The 19,907-nt window shown below is 46.2% G+C and overlaps 1 protein-coding gene across 1 annotated transcript; it reads left to right on the top strand.

Annotated features, from left to right (window-relative positions):
- The first annotated feature begins 16,055 nt into the window (after positions 1-16,055).
- On the top strand, positions 16,056-16,808 carry LOC137368811 (putative nuclease HARBI1). The gene has a single exon (XM_068029014.1). It carries the CDS (start codon positions 16,056-16,058, stop codon positions 16,806-16,808), a length of 753 nt encoding a protein of 250 aa, XP_067885115.1.
- Positions 16,809-19,907: the final 3,099 nt, after the last annotated feature.

Raw genomic sequence — 19,907 nt, 5'->3', positions numbered from 1 at the left:
ATTGTACAGCGAGCTCGCCACTGGTATCAGACCCACCGGCCGTCCATGTCTCCGCTATAAAGACGTCTGCAAACGCGACATGAAATCGTGTGACATTGATCACAAGTCGTGGGAGTCAGTTGCCAGCATTCGCCAGAGCTGGCGGGCAGCCATAAAGACAGGGCTAAATTGTGGTGAGTCGAAGAGACTTAGTAGTTGGCAGGAAAAAAGACAGAGGCTCAAGGGGAGAGCCAACTGTGCAACAGCCCCAACAAACAAATTTCTCTGCAGCACCTGTGGAAGAGCCTGTCACTCCAGAATTGGCCTTTATAGCCACTCCAGGCGCTGCTTCACAAACCACTGACCACCTCCAGGCGCATATCCATTGTCTCTCGAGATAAGGAGGCCCAAAGAAGATTAGTTTTGTAAAGTAGAATACCTTTTATAATGAAGAAAATTAGCCTTATTGCACTATGCTACTGAAAAGTTTGCACACCTGTTGTATTAACGCAGCATTTTATTACAGGATTGTTCTTTGAATGATCAGAAGATTGTGCTTTAATTTGGCCCAGTTCAGCTTATCCTTTAAAATTCTGGCCGAATCCATGATCACCAAAAACAGAGCAGGTTGTTGATGAAGTCAGAATGCAATGATTGACTGGCAACAAGAATGGTCCAAGTCAAAGCCAGGGCAGCAACAGTTTGTTGAGGGTTGAAGGATTCTGTGGCAGTGACAGTTGTTCAAAGGAGAGCATTGACAGTTCACTTTGGTGGAACTTGTTTTGACAAAAAGAACTCAATTTATCAGCATCCAAAAACAATGGCAGTCTTCCTTTCCAACACATCAAATCAGAATATCAGTATTTCAAACAGTTCAGTAATCTGCCATCCTCTCTAATGAACAAAAAACATGATTTAATCATAAACCAAATACCATCAATAACTTTAGAAAAGCGCATAATACCTCAGTTTGAACTATTAGAACTACTAGGTCGGGGGGGTGGAGGGGGGGGGGAGTCTTTTCTCCCATGGATTTCTCTAATGCGGAATGCATTGAAAGGTCAGAGCTTTTTTTTGTTGAGTTTACATGTATTGGTACATGATCCTCCCTTGTTCTCCTAGGCCTCCCTGGATCATCCATGAAAGTTGATTCAATCCACCACATTTTCTCCTCTGTGATCCACCTTCATGTCACAGCCTTAAATTGGTTTCACAATTCCAAAGTTGACAGCACGTCCCTGCAAGGATTTTTCTTCCTACCTCTGGACAGTCAGCTAAAGAGATGCCCAAGGATTTATCCACAGCTCCTTCTATTTCTTGTCTATATTCTGCCTCTCAGTGATATCATCCCAAGGCAGGGAATCATTTTCTATAATTATGTTGATGATACTCAGGTCTACCTCTCTACCACCACTCTAAACACAACCATCACCACTACTGTTGTCTGACCTTAGGTTGTGGGTTAGGACAGAACTTCCCAACTTTTTGGGCGGCACAGTGGCACAGTGGTTAGCACCGCAGCCTCACAGCTCCAGGGACCCGGGTTCGATTCCGGGTACTGCCTGTGTGGAGTTTGCAAGTTCTCCCTGTGTCTGCGTGGGTTTTCTCCGGGTGCTCCGGTTTCCTCCCACAAGCCAAAAGACTTGCAGGTTGATAGGTAAATTGGCCATTATAAATTGTCACTAGTATAGGTAGGTGGTAGGGAAATATAGGGACAGGTGGGGATGTTTGGTAGGAATATGGGATTAGTGTAGGATTAGTATAAATGGGTGGTTGATGTTCAGCACAGACTCGGTGGGCCGAAGGGCCTGTTTCAGTGCTGTATCTCTAATCTAATCTAATCTAATATCAAAAAAGTCAAAGTCATCGTATTCAGCTTCCACAAAAAACTTAACATTCTCGACTCCTGCTCCATTGCTTTCCCAAGATTTTCAGATTAGTGTGCAGTACATTAACATCCTGTTTAACCTTAAGCAGAACTTCAAATCCCAAACCCTATCCATCACCAAGACCATCTAGTTACACCTCTGCAATACCACACATTTGTACCCTTACCTTACTCTCATTGCCACTGAAATTTCATCTACACTTTAGTCATCTATAAGATGCATTTCTCTCTTAGCAGTTTCCGATTCTCCATCTTACATAACATTTAATTCATCCAAAATCCAATGCTTGCCCCTGTCTCACTCTCTAAGTCTCACTCTCCTATCAGCTTTGTCCACACTCATCTCCATGGGCTTCTCAATCTTGAGGACATTGAATTTAAAATCTTGATCCTTATGTATGACCCTTTCGATAACATTGGCACACCCTGTCTGCTACTTCCTTCATCCTATATGGCAGTGTGTATCTTCTGACTGACCTTTTTATTTCCCCACCCTTTTTTTTCCAAAAATATACTTTATTCATAAAAATCTGTTTAAAAAAATACATTACGAAACAGTTCCAATTTGACATTCCAGAAAGTACAAAGAAATCAGTATCCTTCGATACAGAACATGAGTTGTCTCACAACCCTTGCCATTCCATTTTACATGCGATGTACATTTGCATTACACAGAAAAAACATATTTTGGTGCATACAACCCGAGGGGTTTTACACGGGTTCCAGATTCTTGGTATACTATGGCCAGAGGACCTTACACAGTAGCCTTTCCCTATTGAGCCTTTGCGGCAGCTGCTCCAAGATGTAGTGCATCCCTCAGCACGTAGTCATGGACCTTGGAATGTGCCAAGGTGAAGGGGACAAAGGATCAGTCATCCCAAAGAGCATGGCTCCCGACAGCAGTTCGAACTGGTTGTAAATGCTCATCAGTCCGCGAACGGACAGCGGATCCGAGCAGAAGACAGGGACATCGTCCATGTATTGGGACCTGAGTGCCTCCGCTGCCTGGGATTGTCACCCCTCTTATGCCTGCATCCTTCCTAATAGACCCAGCAAAAGGTTTGATACAGCAAACAAACAAGACAGGAGAGAGAGGACAGCCCTGTCTGCCTCCAGATTGGATCCCACCCACTGATTGAGACTGCGCTACTGATGTTAGTGCAGAGCAGTTTGATCCAATTGCAGATTCCCTCCCCAAACCCCATTTTGGAGAGCACATCTATTATGTAAGTGTACGACATCCTGTCAATAGCCTTCTCCTGGTCCAGGCTAATGAGGCAGGTGTCCACCCTCCTGTTCTGTACATAGGCGATCATATCCCTGAGTAGCGCAAGACTATCAGAGATCTTCCTGCCGGGTACAGTACAGCTCTGGTCAGGGTGAATCACCAGCTCCAGAGCAGACTTGACACGACTGGCCATGACTTTGGACAGAATCTTGTAGTCGACATTAAGCAGTGAAGTGGGCCGCCAATTTCTGATTTCTGCCCTCTCCCCCTTCCGCTTGTAGATGAGGGTAATGATGCCTTTCCTAAAGGATTCTGACATGCTGCCAGCGAGAAGCATACTCCCGTATACTTCTGCAGGTCTGGGCCAACCCAGTCCCACAGAGCCGAATACAACTCAACCGGTAAGCTGTTGCTTCCGAGGGTTTTACTCGTCTCGAAGGACCTGGCGCCGTTTATCAGCTCCTTGAGAGTTAACGATTTGTCCAGTCTCTCCCTCATGCTGTCATCTAAGACCTCCGTGATAGATGACAGGAAGGACTGTGAGGCCGGGCTGTCCATGAGCTTCACGTCGTACAGCTCAGCATAAAAGGATTTGCTGATCCTTAGTATGTCAGACTGCGAAGATGTTACCGAGCCATCCTCTTCCTTCAGGCTGCTGATCACAGAGCTCTTTCTGTGTACCTTTTGGAAGAAGTAGCGCGAGCACATCTCAGCATGCTCAACGGATTGGACTCTGGACCGGAAGATGATCTTGGAGGCCTCCGTGACAAAGAGCGAGGCCTGCTGTCTCTTCACATCTTGGAGATCCTCCTTGACCTCGACCCCCATCGACTGCAGCCGGAGCAGTTTTTGCATACTTTTCTGGAGTCGGGACATTTCCCTCTGTCTGTCTCTCGCCCTCTGAACACCTTTGAAGATAAAGAACCTCTTTATGTTCTCCTCGATCGCCTCCCACCAGTGCACCGGAGACTCAAAGAGGGGTTTCACAGTTCTCCAACCTTTGTAATCCCTTTTGAGCTCCTCGACGTTCTCTGGGGTTAGCAGTGTAGCATTGAGCTTCCACGTCCCCCGTCAACCTGCTGATCATCCTTTAAGTGACAGTCAGCCAGTAAGAGGCAGTGGTCAAAGAAGAACACCAGCTTTACGTCAGTGGATCTGACTGTGAAAGCACGGGACACAAACAGGAAGTCAATCCTGGAACGGGCAGACCCGTCCGAACTTGACCAGGTGTATCTACGCTGCGCTCTGTCTGCAGGGTTGCTGAAGACATCATGCAGCTAGACATGTTTTACTGTTTCCGTCAGGAATCTGGACGTAGCATCCAGTTTGCTGTCGTCTCTGCCGGATCATCCAGCTGCGTTAATGATGCAGTTGAAGTCACCACCTAGAATGACCAGTCTGGATGTTGCCAGCAGCAGTGGGAGCTGCTGGAGGACCGTCAGTCACTTGCTGCATTGAGCTGAGGCATACACGTTGATCAACCGGAGCGGAGCATTGTTGTACATTACATCTGCTATGAGGATGCAGCCTGCTACCACCTCCTTAACTTCGGAGATGATGAGGTTGCCTCCCCGCAGCAGAATACCCAGGCCGGAGGAACGGGAATCATTACCCCCTGACCAGATTGATGGCCCATGGGACCACCGTCACGACCATTGCCTGTAGGTGCTGAGGTGTGGTATTCAACACTCCTGCAGAAACAGCAGGTCGACTTTGACCTTGGCAAGGTAGTCCAAGGTTGAAACACATTGCGTAGTGGATTTAATGCTACACACGTTAATCAAGGAATCTTTATACCCATTTTAAAGTTGGTTGTTGCTTCCCACACCAGTTGTCCTTGCTAGTCCCAGTCCTTGGGTATGTTCCTGTATACCCATAGTGTATGCAAGCTGTTTCACATTCGTTGGGCTCAGAAAGCATTTTTTTTTTATTTCCAAAATATACTTTATTCATAAAAATCTGTGAAAAATACATTCCCAAACAGTTTAAAACAGCATCAAGTCAAAAAATACAAACAGTGCAAAGGTGATCAGTTTCCTCCTATGCAATCATGAGTTGCCTCAGAACCCTTCCATTTCACATTTGTCGTGCCAGATACATTTTTACATTTTACCGGTGACAGAATTTTCCCGATACAGTTCAAGGGGTTTCCCATGGATCCAGCCCCTCAGTTCAGCTTGGTGGGGGCACCTTACACTGTGGTCTTTCCCCATTGAGCCTTTGATGCGGCTGCCCCAAGCTTTAGTGCGTCCCTCAGCACGTAGTCCTGGACCTTGGAATGTGCCAGTCTGCAACATTCGGTGGTGGACAACTCTTTGCGCTGGAAGACCAGCAAGTTTCGGGCAGACCAAAGGGCGTCTTTCACCAAATTGATAGTCCTCCAGCAGCACGGTGTGCGTCCCTGGGAACAGCCCGTAGAGCACAGACTCCTGTGTTACCGAGCTGCTTGGAATGAACCTCGACAAAAACCACTGCATCTCTTTCCACACCTACTTTGCAAAGACACATTCCAGGAGGAGGTGGGCAACCGTCTCGTCCCCACCACAGCCACTGCGGGGGCATTGCGCGGAGGGGGCGAGACTTCGGGCGTGCATGAAGGATCTGACAGGGAGGGCCCTTCTCATCACCAGCCAAGCTACATCTTGGTGCTTGTTTGAAAGTTCTGGCGATGAGGCATTCCGCCAAATAACTTTGGCGGTCTGCTCGGGGAACCATCCAACAGGATCCCCCGTCTCCTTTTCCCATAGGGTCTTGAGGACATTCCGTGCAGACCAATGCCTGATGGATCGGTGGTCAAAGGTGTTTTCCCGCAGAAACTGCTCCACGAAGGATAGGTGGTACGGCACGGTCCAACTGCATGGAGCGTTCCGCAGCAATGTGACCAGGCTCATCCTTCGCAACATCGGGGACAGATAGAACCTCAGCACGTAGTGACACTTGGAGTTTGCGTACTGGAGCTCTATGCACAGCTTGATGCAGCCGCACACGAAGGTGATCATCAGGATGAGGGCCACGTTGGGTACATTTTTCCCGCCCTTATCCAGAGATTTGAACATCGTGTCCCTCCGGACCCGGTCCATTTTAGATCCCCAGATAAAGCGGAAAATGGCTCGAGTGACCGCCACGGCGCATGAGTGGGGTATGGGCCAGACCTGCGCCACAGTGGCGGCACAGTGGCACAGTGGTTAGCACCGCAGCCTCACAGCTCCAGCGACCTGGGTTCAATTCTGGGTACTGCCTGTGTGGAGTTTGCAAGTTCTCCCTGTGTCTGCGTGGGTTTCCTCCGGGTGCTCCGGTTTCCTCCCACATGCCAAAGACTTGCTGGTTAATAGGTTAATTGGCCTTTATAAATTGCCCCTAGTAAAGGTAGGTGGTAGGGAAATATAGGGACAGGTGGGGATGTGGTAGTAATGTAGGATTAGTATAAAATGGGTGGTTGATAGTCGGCACAGACTCGGTGAGCCGAAGGGCCTGTTTTAGTGCTGTATCTCTAAACTAAACTAAACATACAGCAACAAAGTGAGCGCCTCGCACCTGATGACCAGGTTCTTACCCACAATGGAGAGAGATCGCTGCCCCCACATGCTGAACTTTTGTTGTACCTTGGCTACTCGCTCCTCCCAGTTTTTGGTGCACACCCCGGCCCTTCCGAACCATATCCCCAGCACCTTCAGGTAGTCTGACCTGACGGTCAGAAAGCATTTCCCCTCCCTTCATTCCACCATTCGTGACAAAGCCATCACCCTTCTCGGCCGTGTACTCTGGAAAATGTCTCCCTAAGCCTTCCACCTCACTATCGTTCTTACCACTTTCAAAACCTGTCTCTTAAAATCCTACCTTCAGTCACATTCCCTAATTCTTTTCTAATTACTGCCAGATTCCTGCTTGTTTCCTCTATGAAGCACCATATGTCATTGATTACATTAAGGGTGCTATAGTTGTTATTTTTGTTGTACACAAAATCACTAATCTCAGCAAATCACAAATGCAAATAGTATTCAGTCCTGACTCAGTTCAAATTTCTGTAGTAGTAAAGGACTCAGTTTTATCCCCTTATACCCCCATCTGAATGAATTTCACGCTTGGCATGACGTTGAGCTCTTCTTCCGTCGCCTTTGCCTCTATGCTTACTTCTATGACCAGGAGTCCTCCCCCGATCAGCAGACCCATTCACCCACCTCCAGCATTCTCCGTTCACCTGGATCCCTCCCTCTGGCCTCTTACCCGCTCTTGATCTTTTCGTCGAGAACTGTTGGCGAGACATCAACCGTCTCAATTCCTCTGCTCCCCTCATTCACTCTAACCTATCTCCCTCTGAATTTGTTGCACTCCATTCTCTCAGGTTTAACCCCGACATTCTGTTCAAACCTGAAGACATGGGTGGTGCTGTTGTTGTCTGGCGTACCGACCTCTACCTTGCAGAGGCTGAGCGCCAACTCTCAAGCACTTCTTCCTACCTACCCTGGGACTATGACCACAGCACCCAACATCAAGCTACTGTCCACAGGACTGACACTGACCTCATCTCCTCTGGCAATCTTCCCTGTACAGCTTCCAACCTCATAGTCCCGCAACCCCGTACAGCACACTTCTACCTCCTCCCTAAAATCCACAAACAGGACTGTCCTGGCAGACCCATCTTTTCAGCCTGTTCCTGCCCCACTGAACTTATTCCTTTCTATCTTGAATCTATCTTTTCTCCTCTGGTCCAGTCTCTTCCCGCCTACGTCCGTGACTCTTCTGACACCCGACGTCATTTTGACAATTTCCAGTTTCCTGGCCCTAACCGCCTCCTCTTCACTATGGACGTCCAATCTCTCTACACCTCCATCCCCCACCAGGATGGTTTGAGGGCTCTCCTCTGCTTCCTTGAACAGAGGCCCAACCAGTCCCCATCCACCACCACCCTCCTCCGCCAGGCTGAACTTGTTCTCACATTGAACAATTTCTCCTTCAACTCCACTCACTTCCTTCAAGTAAAAGGTGTTGCTATAGGTACCTGCGTGGGTCCTAGTTATGCTTGTCTTTTTGTGGGATATGTCAAATTCCTTGTTCCAGTCCTGTTCACGTTTCTTCCCCGAACTCTTTTTCCGGTACATTGATGACTGTATCAGTGCCGTTTCCTGCTCCTGCCCCGAACTGGAAAACTTTATCAACATTGCTTCCAATTTCCACCCTTCTCTCACCTTTACATGGTCTATCTCTGATACTTCCCTTCCCTTCCTTGACTTCTCTGTCTTCATCTCTGGGGATAGGCTGTCCACTAAAATTCATTACAAGCCCACCGACTCCCACAGCTACCTCAACTACACATCTTCACACCCTGCCTCCTGTAAGGACTCCATTCCATTCTCCCAGTTTCTCCATCTCCGACGCATCTGCTCTGATGATGCAACCTTCGACAACTGCGCCTCTGCTATGTCTTCCTTTTTCCTCAACTAAGGATTCCCCCCCACTGCGGTAGACAGGGCCTAAAACCGTGTCCGACCCATTTCCTGCAGTTCTGCCTTCACCCCTTCCCCTCCCTCCCAGAACCGCGACAGGTTCCCCTTGTCCTCACTTTCCACCCCACCAGCCTCCACATCCAGAGGATCATCCTCCGCCATTTCTTCCACCTCCAGCGTGATGCCACCACCAAACACATCTTCCCCTCCCCTGTCAGCATTCCAAAGGGATCATTCCCTCTGTAACACCCTGGTCCACTCCTCCATTTCCCCCCACACCTCGTCCCCTTCCCACGGCATCTTCCCATGCAATTGCAGGAGGTGTAATACCTGCCCTTTTACCTCCTTTCTCCTCACCATCCAAGGCCCTTTTTCCTCAACTAAGGATTCCCCCCCACTGCAGTTGACAGGGCCTTCAACCATGTCCGACCCATTTCCCGCTCTTCTGCCTTCACCCCCTCCCCTCCCGCCCAGAACCGCCCTAAACACTCCTTTCAGGCTAAGCAGCGATTTACTAGTACTTCTTTCAATTTAGTATACTGTATTCTCTGCTCACAATGCGGTCTCCTCAACATCAGGGAGACCAAATGCAGATTGGGTGACCGCTTTGCAGAACACCTCCGCTCAGTCCGAATGCATGACCCCCAGTTTCCAGTTACATGCCATTTCAACATTTCTGTCTTTGGCCTGCTCCAGTGTTCCAATGAACATCAACGCAAGCTTGAGGAGCAGCACCTGATCTTTTGATTAGGCACAGTACAGCCTTGTGGATTGAACATTGAGGTCAATAACTTCGGAGCATGACTGGCCTTTTTTTAATATTTTATTTTTTAACCATGTGCCTGCTTTTCATGTAGTCGTGTAGCTGCTCATTATTCTGCTATTAATAGTCTCTCTGGACTAATGCTTTGTCTTTCACCACAAGCATTAACACACGCTTTGCCTTTGTCCCAGGACAGCTTTGTTATTTAATCACACTCTGCCCTATCAAACACCTTCCCCTGTTCTTCCCCTTCACTTGCTTAAAACCTAATTCTTTTCTAGCCTTTGCCAGTTCTGATGAAAGATCACAGACCTGAAATGTTAACTTTGCTTCTCTCTCCACAGAGTGGTGGGTGCGTGAAATGCGCTGCCAGCGGTGGTGGTAGAAGCAGATACATTAGGGGCATTTAAGCGACTCTTGGATAGGTACATGGATGATAGTAGAATGAAGGGTAGGTAGTTACTTAGATCTTAGAGTGGGTTGAAGGTTCGGCACAACATCGTGGGCCGAAGGGCCTGTACTGTGCTGTACTGTTCTATGTTCTATGTTAGATGCTGCCAGACCTGCTGAGTATTTCCAGCACTTTTTATTTTTGTTTCAAATTTCTGTTGTTAGACTGTATAATTGAGACACTTTAGACAAAAGGAACCAAAGAAGATAAAATACTACAGACAGTCTTACAGATAAAAATATTTATCTGAAGAAGGTAAATCCGGTTGAGGTGCAGGTTCTAGGGTCTGAATAGCCTTGCCATGTTCCAAAATGTAAACCTCTCTTTGTTAACACTGATGAGCCTGCCATGCTTTTCCAGCATTTTTAGTTTTAATTGGCATTTTTGATATGCACATTTTGATTCAGTTACATTGTCAACTCCTGTTTCTTATTTAATTTAGTTTACAGTCAGCAGCACAAATTCAAATTGAGTCATTGGGCTATGATTATGATTGATGCAAATCTATCAACTTAATGAGTGTTTAGCGAGCTGTTAATTAATAAGCTTATTATTGGTGGTTGGCTTTCCATCCCCTGCTGAGCTGTACAAGTTAAATGAGTAATGAAGCATTGACAAATTAATGAAGGTTTTAATTTGGTGAGAAAGACACTGAATAGAAAGTAGGAACTTTTGGCTTTGATCCAAAAGCTGGAGGCCATTAATTTTTTTTCAAAGGAACTGTAAGCAGCAATATCAAGTCACTGAAGTTGTATTTGGCCAATCAACAAATGGCAAATGGCAAGTCTAGTATTTTAGATGAGTGCTGGAATTAGGGTAATTTGATTTAAGGTCTGATGTCCATGTTCTTGTAGATTCTCGCAACCATTGTCTTACACTACTGGCACTTCACAAGTTGCCAATTCTGACTTTATTTTAAAAGCTAGCTGGAAAACCTCAGTCTGTTGGGAAACCACTGTTCCGGATGTCAGCAGCTGTCAGCTGTGAAACTGACATCACGATATTTTTTAAAATAACAGACCAACCATCTGCTGAGCATTCCCCTCTCTGCAACTGTGTGAGAGGGAGAGGAAGAGTTGGGAAAAGAGAGAGGGAGAGAAGGGAACAGAGAGAGGTGGGGGGGAACAGAGGGGAGGGAACAGGGAGAGAGAGAGAGAAAGGGGGAGTGAAAGAGAGAGAGAAGGGTGGGCAGAGAAGCCTCAGAGGAGGACCGAGAGAGAGAGAGAGAAAAAGGGAACAGAAAGAGAACAAAAGGGGGAGAGAGAAAGAGGGGAACAGAGAGATAGAGGGGGAGGACACAGAGACAAGGGGGACAGAGAGAGCGGGGAACACTGATTGGGGAGTGGGGAACACTAAGCAGACAACACTGAGTGGGGAACATGGAGTGAAGAACATTGAGTAAGGAACATTGAGCAGGGAGTGGGGGACACTGGAGACACGGGGCTGGAGAGAGAAGGGGGTGAGAGATACAATTAGAGGGTGGGTGGACAGGACAAAGAGAGGGGAGAGAAGGAGACAGAGAGGGGGAAGAGGGAGACAGAGAGAGGGGGAGAGGGGGAGAGAGAGACAGATAGGCAGACAGAGAGGGAGAGAGAGAGACAGAGACAAAGGGGAAAGGGGGGAGAGAGAGTCAAAGAATCATTTACTTATGGCACAGAAGGAGGCCATTCTGTCCATCGAGCCCATGCCAGCTCTCCACAGAGCAATTCAGTCAGTCCCACTCCCTGGCTCGATCCCCATTCCCCGTAGCCCTGCAAGTCTATTTCTCTCAGGTGGCCATCCAACTTCCTCTTGATGTCATTGATGGTCTCTGCTTCCACCACCCTTGTGGGAAGCGAGTTCCAGGTCATTACCACCCACTGCATAAAAAAGTGCTTCCTCATACTCCCCCTGCAGTTTTTGCACAAAACTTTCAATCAATGTCCCCTAGTCCTGCGGTGGGGGGTCGGGGAGGGGGAGAGAGAAAGAGACAAACACACAGAGCATGGGGAGAGGGGGAAGAGAGAGATCAAGGTCTCTCCTGAAAGATGGACATTTATCCAGAATACTCTGCATCACTGCATCAACTGTGTGTGCAGAGATTGACTACTTATGCAAGTAAAAATAATGCCAGGAATGTCACTAAATCAGTTTTCAATGTAGTGACGAGAAAGTAAGTCGATAAATTAACCTTCCCATTTAAAGCTTCTTCACAAAAATGCACATTTGTTGTTGTTTTTATTAGTAAGATAAATTTTTAATTGCTTTATTTTTCAAAATTTGCTCACTGGCCTCCTGGGACGTGCAAAAATCGTAATGTGGCCCTCCGCCCGAAAACAATCCTACTATAGAGGTTTCTTTGGCAAAAGTTTGGTAGAAACTCTGGAGAAATTGCATAAATTGTCATTTATGCCATTTCTCTGATATTTCTGTCAAAGATGCAGCAGGATGTTGGGAGAAATCCCATAAAAGATATGGGCATTAGCAAAATACAGTGCCAACCACTTACACCATCCCTGCTTATCCAGACAGCTGCCAATATTGGGCAAATGGTGCTAACCATTTGCTATCACCATAAGCATCAATGACAAAGGCACCTTAAACAGTATTAAGCATGCCAACTATTTCAAGCAGCTGTAAGCATCTCATTTCCATTTTCTGTCATGGTCCTTTCAGATGGCCCGACTGCCTTCAGTAATCCCGTCATTGATTAATCGCTTATTTATTGTCTCCAGCATTCTCTTGTAAACTGTACAGTAGCCATTTTTAAGTGACTATAACCTCACATAAGGAACAGCTAGACTGAACAGTCTGCAAACGTGACCGCTGTCATTTTAATTCTCAGTCACTCCCACTATGACCTCTCTGGTCTTGGCCTATTGCACTGTTTCAATGAAGCTTAGCATAAGCTCAAGGAACAACATCTCATGTTTCCATTGGGCATTTTACAGCCTTCTGACTCAACACTGAGTTCAACAATTTCATGTTATAATGTCTGCCCCCAATCTTTTTTGTTTTTGAACAGCAGCTGTTGGTAATGATTCTGCTATTCCCACTTACACCTCCTCTAGACCCATCTTTTGTTTCTTTATTTGTCCCATTACCATCTTTTTTTGCCTTGTACCATTGTCCCTGTTATCATTTAATCTCTCTTTCCTTCGATGCTATCACAGACCTTCCCTTTTGTACTCCCTCCTTTCCCTGCCTCTGTACTTACTTAAAACCTATCACATCTGAAAATTTTTCCACTTCTGATGAAAGGTCATCAACCTGAAACATTAGCTCTGTTTCTCTCTCCACAAATGCTACCAGACATGCTAAGCATTTCCAGCATTTTCAGTTTTTATTTCAGTATTTTATTACAATTAAGGCTTTGCACAGCTGATTAAAAAGAGCAGGAACCGTGAGCAACAACAGTTTGAAAAGGAAACAGAGGCATCGAGCAACTATGAGTCTGTAAGTGGCATAAGAGACAAAAATTGCAAAGTAACGTCACAGCACGAGGAGAGGCAGTGGGGGTAAGTTACATGTAAATATTCAGTCCACCTACACCCTATAAGGAGAGCACTGCAATCTGGGACAACCACATCTGCAGTAAGTGTCTGCACCTCGAGGAACTATAGTCCAGACTCGTTGAGCTGGAATCAGAGGTGCAAATGTTGCAGGGCAACAGAGAGGGGAAGAGTTATCTAGACACTTTGATCCAGGAGGCAGATACACCCCTTTGATTAGGAAGTAGTACAGGTCAGGTGACAGGTCAAGGACAGGAGGGTGTGACAGAAAATCAGGTAGGTAAGGGGACCCCGGGTAAGTGATAGAAGAGCCTCGACCTTTTCTCTTATCCAACAGGTACGAGGTCCTCGCTGCCTGTGGGTATGGGGGTAAAGTCGACAGGATGGATGAGCAAACTGTCCTTAGCACTTTAGTACAGGAGGCCATTCAAATGGGGGAAGTGAGAAAGAATATGGTAGTTGTAGACGACAGTATATTCAGAGGGAATAGATACTGATGTCTGCAGCTGCAACCGGGAGTTCAGAAGGTTGTGTTGCCTGCCCAGTGCCAGGATTAAGGACATCTCCTTGAGGACTGGAGAAGAACTTGGAGCAGGAAGGGGAGGGTCTAGTTGTCATGGTCCATGTTCGAGACAATTATATAGATAGAACTAAGAATGAGGTTCTGCTGAGAGATTTTGAAGAGCTAGGGTCGAAATTAAGCCGCAGAACTTCACAGATAATTGCTGGATTGTTATCTGAACTATGTACAAATTGGCACAGAGACAAACAGACTAGAAGGTTAAATTATTTTTCTGCAATTATGTAGGATCTTGGTGAGACCACACCTGGAGTACTGTTTACAGTTTTGGTCTCCTTACCTAAGGAAGGATACTAACCTTGGAGGAATGGCAATGAAGATTCATTAGAGTAATTAAGATACTTAAACAGCCATTTAATTCTTTCTTTGGAGTGATAGATTTATAAAGCACAGAAACAGGCCCTTCGGCCCACCGTGTCTGCGCTGGCCATCAAGAACCTATCTATTCTAATCCCATTTTCCAGCACTTGGCCCGTAGCCTTGTATGCTATGGAGTTTCAAGTGTTCATCTAAATACTTCTTAAATGTTGGGAGGGTTCCTGCTTCTATCAGCCCCTCAGGCAGTGCGTTCCAGATTCCAACCACCCTCTGGGTGAAAACATTTTTCCTCAAATCCCCACTAAACCTTCTGCCCCTTACCTTAAATTTATGTCCCCTGGTTATTGACACTTCTGCTAAAGGGAAAAAGTTTCTTCATAGCTACCCTATCTGTGCCCCTCATAATTTTGTATACCTCAATCAGGTCCCTCCTCAGCCTTCTCTGCTCTAAGGAAAACAACCCTAGCCAATCCAGTCTCTCTTCATAGCTGAAACGCTCCAGCCCAAGCAACATCCTGGTGAATCTCCTCTGCACCCTCTCCAGTGCAATCACATCCTTCCTATAGTGTGGTGCCCAGAACTGTACACAGTACTCCAGCTGTGGCCTAACTAGTGTTTTATACAGATCCATCATAACCTCCCTGCTTTAATATTCTATGCCTTGGCTAATAAAGGCAAGTATCCTATATGCCTTCCTAACCACCTTATATACCTGTGCTGCTGCCTTCAGTGATCTATGGACAAATACACCAAGGTCCCTCTGACCATCTGTTCTTCCTGGGGTCCTACCATCCATTGCATATTCCCTTGCCTTGTTAGTCCTCCCAAAATGCATCTCCTCACACTTCACAGGATTAAATTCCATTTGCCACTGTTCAGCCCATATTACCAGCCCATCTATATTGTCCTGTAATCTAAGGCTTTCCTCCTCAATATTTACGACACCACCAATTTTCATGTCATCTGCGAACTTACTGATCATACCTCCTATATTCACGTCTAAATCATTAATGTACACTACAAACAACAAGGGTCCCAGCACCAATCCCTGTGGTACACCACTGGTCACAGGCTTTCAATCGCAAAAGCAACCCTCAACCATCACCCTCTGCCTCCTGCCACTAAGCCAATTTTGGATCCAATTTGCCAAATTGCCCTGTATCCCATGGGCTCTTACCTTCTTGACCAATCTCCCATGTGGGGCCTTATCAAAAGCCTTACTGAAGTCCATGTAGATTACATCAACTGCTTTACCCTCATCTACACACCTAGTCACTTCCCTGAAAAATTCAATCAAATTTGTTAGACATGATCTCCCCCTGACAAAGCCATGCTGACTATCCTTGATTAATCCTTGTCTCTCCAAGTGGAGATTAATCCTGTCCCTCAGAAACCCTGCATTCTGTTTTTCACTGCCAGTGCATGGGTTCCGCACTCTTTCTACATCTCACCAGGTTGGAAGAGGTAAATGCACAGCAGAAGTCATTGTTGTCCGAAATTGACCCGCTAGCAACAATATATAGGCTGAAATTGGCTAGCTTGTGGTAGCCACAGTGAAAGGCTAGCATTGACAGGAATAGTTCTTTTAGTTGAATTCACAACTTTCTTTGGGAATAGCAACTTAATCCAGTAACTTTCAAGTGTCTTGGAGTCTACCGAGCTGAATCTCAAGTGCTTGCCTATGAGTCTTCCCACAACTTGGGAGCTGCAGTAGCTTGGACCTCTGAGGAGGAGCAGCAGCTTGATCCAGCCCATCAGTCATTGCAAAAGGGGCAGCAACTCCAGCAGCAGCAACAGCTGCCTTCTCCACAGTCACATACAGTTCCACGGGACGAAGTGGGTGAACAGAGCTGCACCTCAAAAGAAGCAGTACCCTGAACACAGTTTATAGGCTAAGGGTGAGCTTTTTCAACATGTCCAAACAGTGCCTCAGAAGGCTCAAGCTCTCAAGGCAGATATTCACAGACATCTGCAGCCATCTGGAAGCAGACCTCTGCCCAAGAGAACCAGGTGGCCACGCATTGCCTGTGACTGTCAAAGTCACTACAGCTCTCAAATTCTTCATGTCTGGCTCTTTCCGGGGCTCTGCTGGTGACATCTGCAGGATTTCACAACCTGCAGCCTACAACCACATCACCCAGGTCACCAATGCCTTGTTTGCAAAGGTCGCCAACTATATCCACTCTGACACGGATGACACAAGTCAAACCCAAAGGGCTGTCTGCTTTGCTTCAATCGTAGAATTTCCACAGGTCTATGGGGTGATTGATTGCACCCACATGGCAATCATAGCACCGTCAGATCAGCCTGACATCTTTATTAATTGGAAGGGCTTCCACTCCCTAATGTGCAGCTGGTCTGTGACCGCCACAAGAACGTTATGCAGATCAGTGCCAGGCATCCAGGGGCCTGCCATGACTCCTTCATCCTTCAGCAGTCTCATGTACACAAGTGTTCTCTGCACGACACAGCCTCAGTGGTTGACTCCTGGAATGCAAGGGGTACCCACTGACGATCTGGCTGCTGACCCCAGGGAGGAACCCTATCACAGAGGCACAGGTGAGGTATACAGGAGCCATGTCAGCACTAGGGCAACAATAGAGCAAGCCATTAGCTTGTTCAAGAGAAGGTTCCTGTGTCTTGGCAGGTTTGGAGGCACCCTTTAATATGCCCCAGCAACGGTTTTCAAGATTCCTGTGGTCTGCTCTGCTCTTCACAACATGGCACACCTTTTCCTCCTCATCAAGGCTGATCATGCTAGTCACTGGAAGGAAACTGACCAGGGTGAATGAATGGGAGATGTAACAAAGTAGAGGCCATGACAATAAAGAGTTCACATGAGCTCATGCTTTGATTGAAATAAAGAGCATTAATGAAACATTAACACTGTTATAAGCACCCAAGTGAATCTCTTCGTGCAACTAAGACGTCTTCCTCTTAGGCTTTCTATTTCTTCTACATGATGCTACCACTGTCACTTCAGCACAGCTGGAGGCAACCTGCTTGGTTGCCTGCTCTGACACAATAAGATGCCCGTGGCAGATGTTCTCTGGGTTTTGGAACACATGAGAGCCCTGCCAAAGACTGCCAACCTGTACTTGTGCAGGGGCAAACTCGGTCATCGGGGCAGGCGGCAGCTTTTGCAGCTCTCTCTGAGGAAGGAAGAGCAAGGGCTGAAAAGTGGGGGTGCCTTTAGAAGAGCCCCCACTGCCATGTGCTCTTTCTCCATCTTCCCTCTCAAGGTGCACCTGCACTTCCCTGCTAATCAAGAGAGGAAGAACTGCATGTCAGGGTGGTATTGAGCCACCAAGGCGAGGCTTTGCAAACTGGCAGTCAGAATATGCAGGCCATTAGCATGGGTCAGCATGCACTCAGTGGCCTCCATGTCTGATTCTCCATAAGGTTGGCCAGTCTTTCAATGGAAGTCATCATCAGCACAAATGCCTTAGATATCATGGCACTCACGCTTGAGATGGACTCCTCAATTCTCTCTGGAAGGGCGCACACTGACTCTGGAAATGCTGACAGAAGCAGACACATTTCCCTTTGCTGCTCTACAGTTTCTCTTTTCATTGATGATCCCCGAGGCTCAAAATCTGTGTCCAGCAAAGAAAAGCTTAGACTCTCCAGTGCTGCCCCTGTCTCCAGCATCTGTGATGTGCTCTTCTTCATGTGCCACCCTATCTATTAGTAATACTGGATCCAGCGAAGTGTGTGTATCTGCGCTGGAGGATGTGCACAGAATTCATATCATTGTGCATCCTCAGAGTGCTGGTCCCCCTCTGAGGATTTTATTTATTTTTATTTAGAGATACAGCACTGAAACAGGCCTTCCGGCCCACCGAGTCTGTGCCAACCATCAACCTCCCATTTATACTAATCCTACACTAATCCCATATTCCTACCACATCCCCACCTGTGCCTATATTCTCCTACCACCTACCTATACTAGGGTCAATTTATAATGGCCAATTTACCTATCAACCAAACTTTAGGAAGGATATGAAGGCATTGGAGAGGGTGAAGAAAAGATTTATGAGCCTGGTTCTGAGGGTGAGAGATTTCCATTATGTGGATAGATTGGCAAAGTTGGGGCTATTCTCCTTAGAGAGGAGAAGGTTAAGAAGCGATTTGATCAAGGTGTTCAAAATCATGAGGGATCTGGTCAGAGTCAATAGGGAGAAACTTTTCCCATTGGTGGACATCCTTTTAAAATGATTGGAAAAAGAACTAGAGGTGACATGAGGAAAAACTTTTTTACATAGCGAGTGGTTAAGATCTGGAATGAAGAAAACAGGATCTTAAATTGGAACAAAACAAACTATGTGGATATGAGAGGTAAGTTGGCTAAGGTAGATTAGCAAACTAGATTAAAAGTGGTTAGGCAATTACAAATGTTTAAAGAATTAATTCATAATTTGCAATGATTATACGTACCCTTAGGGCGGCACAGTGGCGCAGTGGTTAGCACTGCAGCCTCACAGCTCCAGGGACCCGGGTTCAATTCTGGGTACTGCCGGTGCGGAGTTTGCAAGTTCTCCCTGTGACCGCGTGGGTTTTCGTCGGGTGCTCCGGTTTCCTCCCACAGCCAAAGACTTGCAGTTGATAGGTAAATTGGCCATTGTAAATTGCCCCTAGTGTAGGTAGGTGGTAGGGAATATGGGATTACTGTAGGGTTAGTATAAATGGTCTGCACAAACTCGGTGGGCCGAAGGGCCTGTTTCAGTGCTGTATCTCTAAAACAACTTTAAAAATAAAAAAGTGGTTCAACCGTGGCTAACAAGAAAAGTTAAAGATAGCATTAGATAAAAGGAAGAGGCTTATAATGTTGTCAAAAAGAGTAGTAAGCCTGAGGATTGGGAGAATTTGAAAATTCAGCAAAGGTGGTAAAGAACTGATAATGAAAGAGAAAATAGGATATGAGAGTAAATTAGCAAGAGACATAGAAACAGTTTGTAAAAGCTTCTAAAGATACACAAAAAGGAAGAGATTAGTGAGAATCAACATGGGTCCTTTTGAGGCAGAGACAGTAGAAATTATAATGGGGAGTAAGGAAATGGCAGAGACATTAAACAAACATCTTGTATCTGTTTTCACAGTAGAAGACACAAAATACATCCCAGAAGTAATGAAAAACTAAGGATCAAGTGAAAATATGGGACTTAACGATATGAGTAGCAGTACAGAAATAACATTGGAGAAATTAGGGGGACTAAAAGTGAACAAATCCATGGACCTGACGGCCTTCACCCTAGGGTTTTAAAAGAGGTGGCTACAGAGATAGTGGATGCATTGATTTTAACCTAGATTCTAAACGGTCTCCTTAGATTGGAAATGAATCTGAACTGAATAGGTTAACTGAATGGGAAACAATATGGCAAATGGAATATAATGTGGAGAGGGTTGAAGTTATCCACTTTGGTAGGGAAAATAGAAAAGGAGAATGTTTTTAAATGATGAGAGAGTGGGAAATGTTGGTGTTCTGAGAGATTTGGGTGTCCTTGTACACAAATCACAAAAAGCTAACATTCAGGTACAGCAAGCTAATGGCATGTTAGCCTTTATTACAAAAGGATTTGAGTACAAGAGTAAAGAAGTATTACTGGAATTGTATAGGTTCTTGGTGATACCACACCTAGAGTACTGTATACAGTTTTGACTTTTTACCTAAAGAAGGATATACTTGCCCTAGAGGGAGTGAAATGAAGGTTAGCAGACTGATTTCTGGGATGAGGGACTTGTCCTATGAGGATAGATTGAGTAGA

The sequence above is a fragment of the Heterodontus francisci genome, chromosome 4 (assembly GCF_036365525.1).
Source record: "Heterodontus francisci isolate sHetFra1 chromosome 4, sHetFra1.hap1, whole genome shotgun sequence".
In the NCBI taxonomy this organism is placed as follows: domain Eukaryota; kingdom Metazoa; phylum Chordata; class Chondrichthyes; order Heterodontiformes; family Heterodontidae; genus Heterodontus; species Heterodontus francisci.
This window is presented reverse-complemented; position numbering and strand designations above follow the sequence as displayed.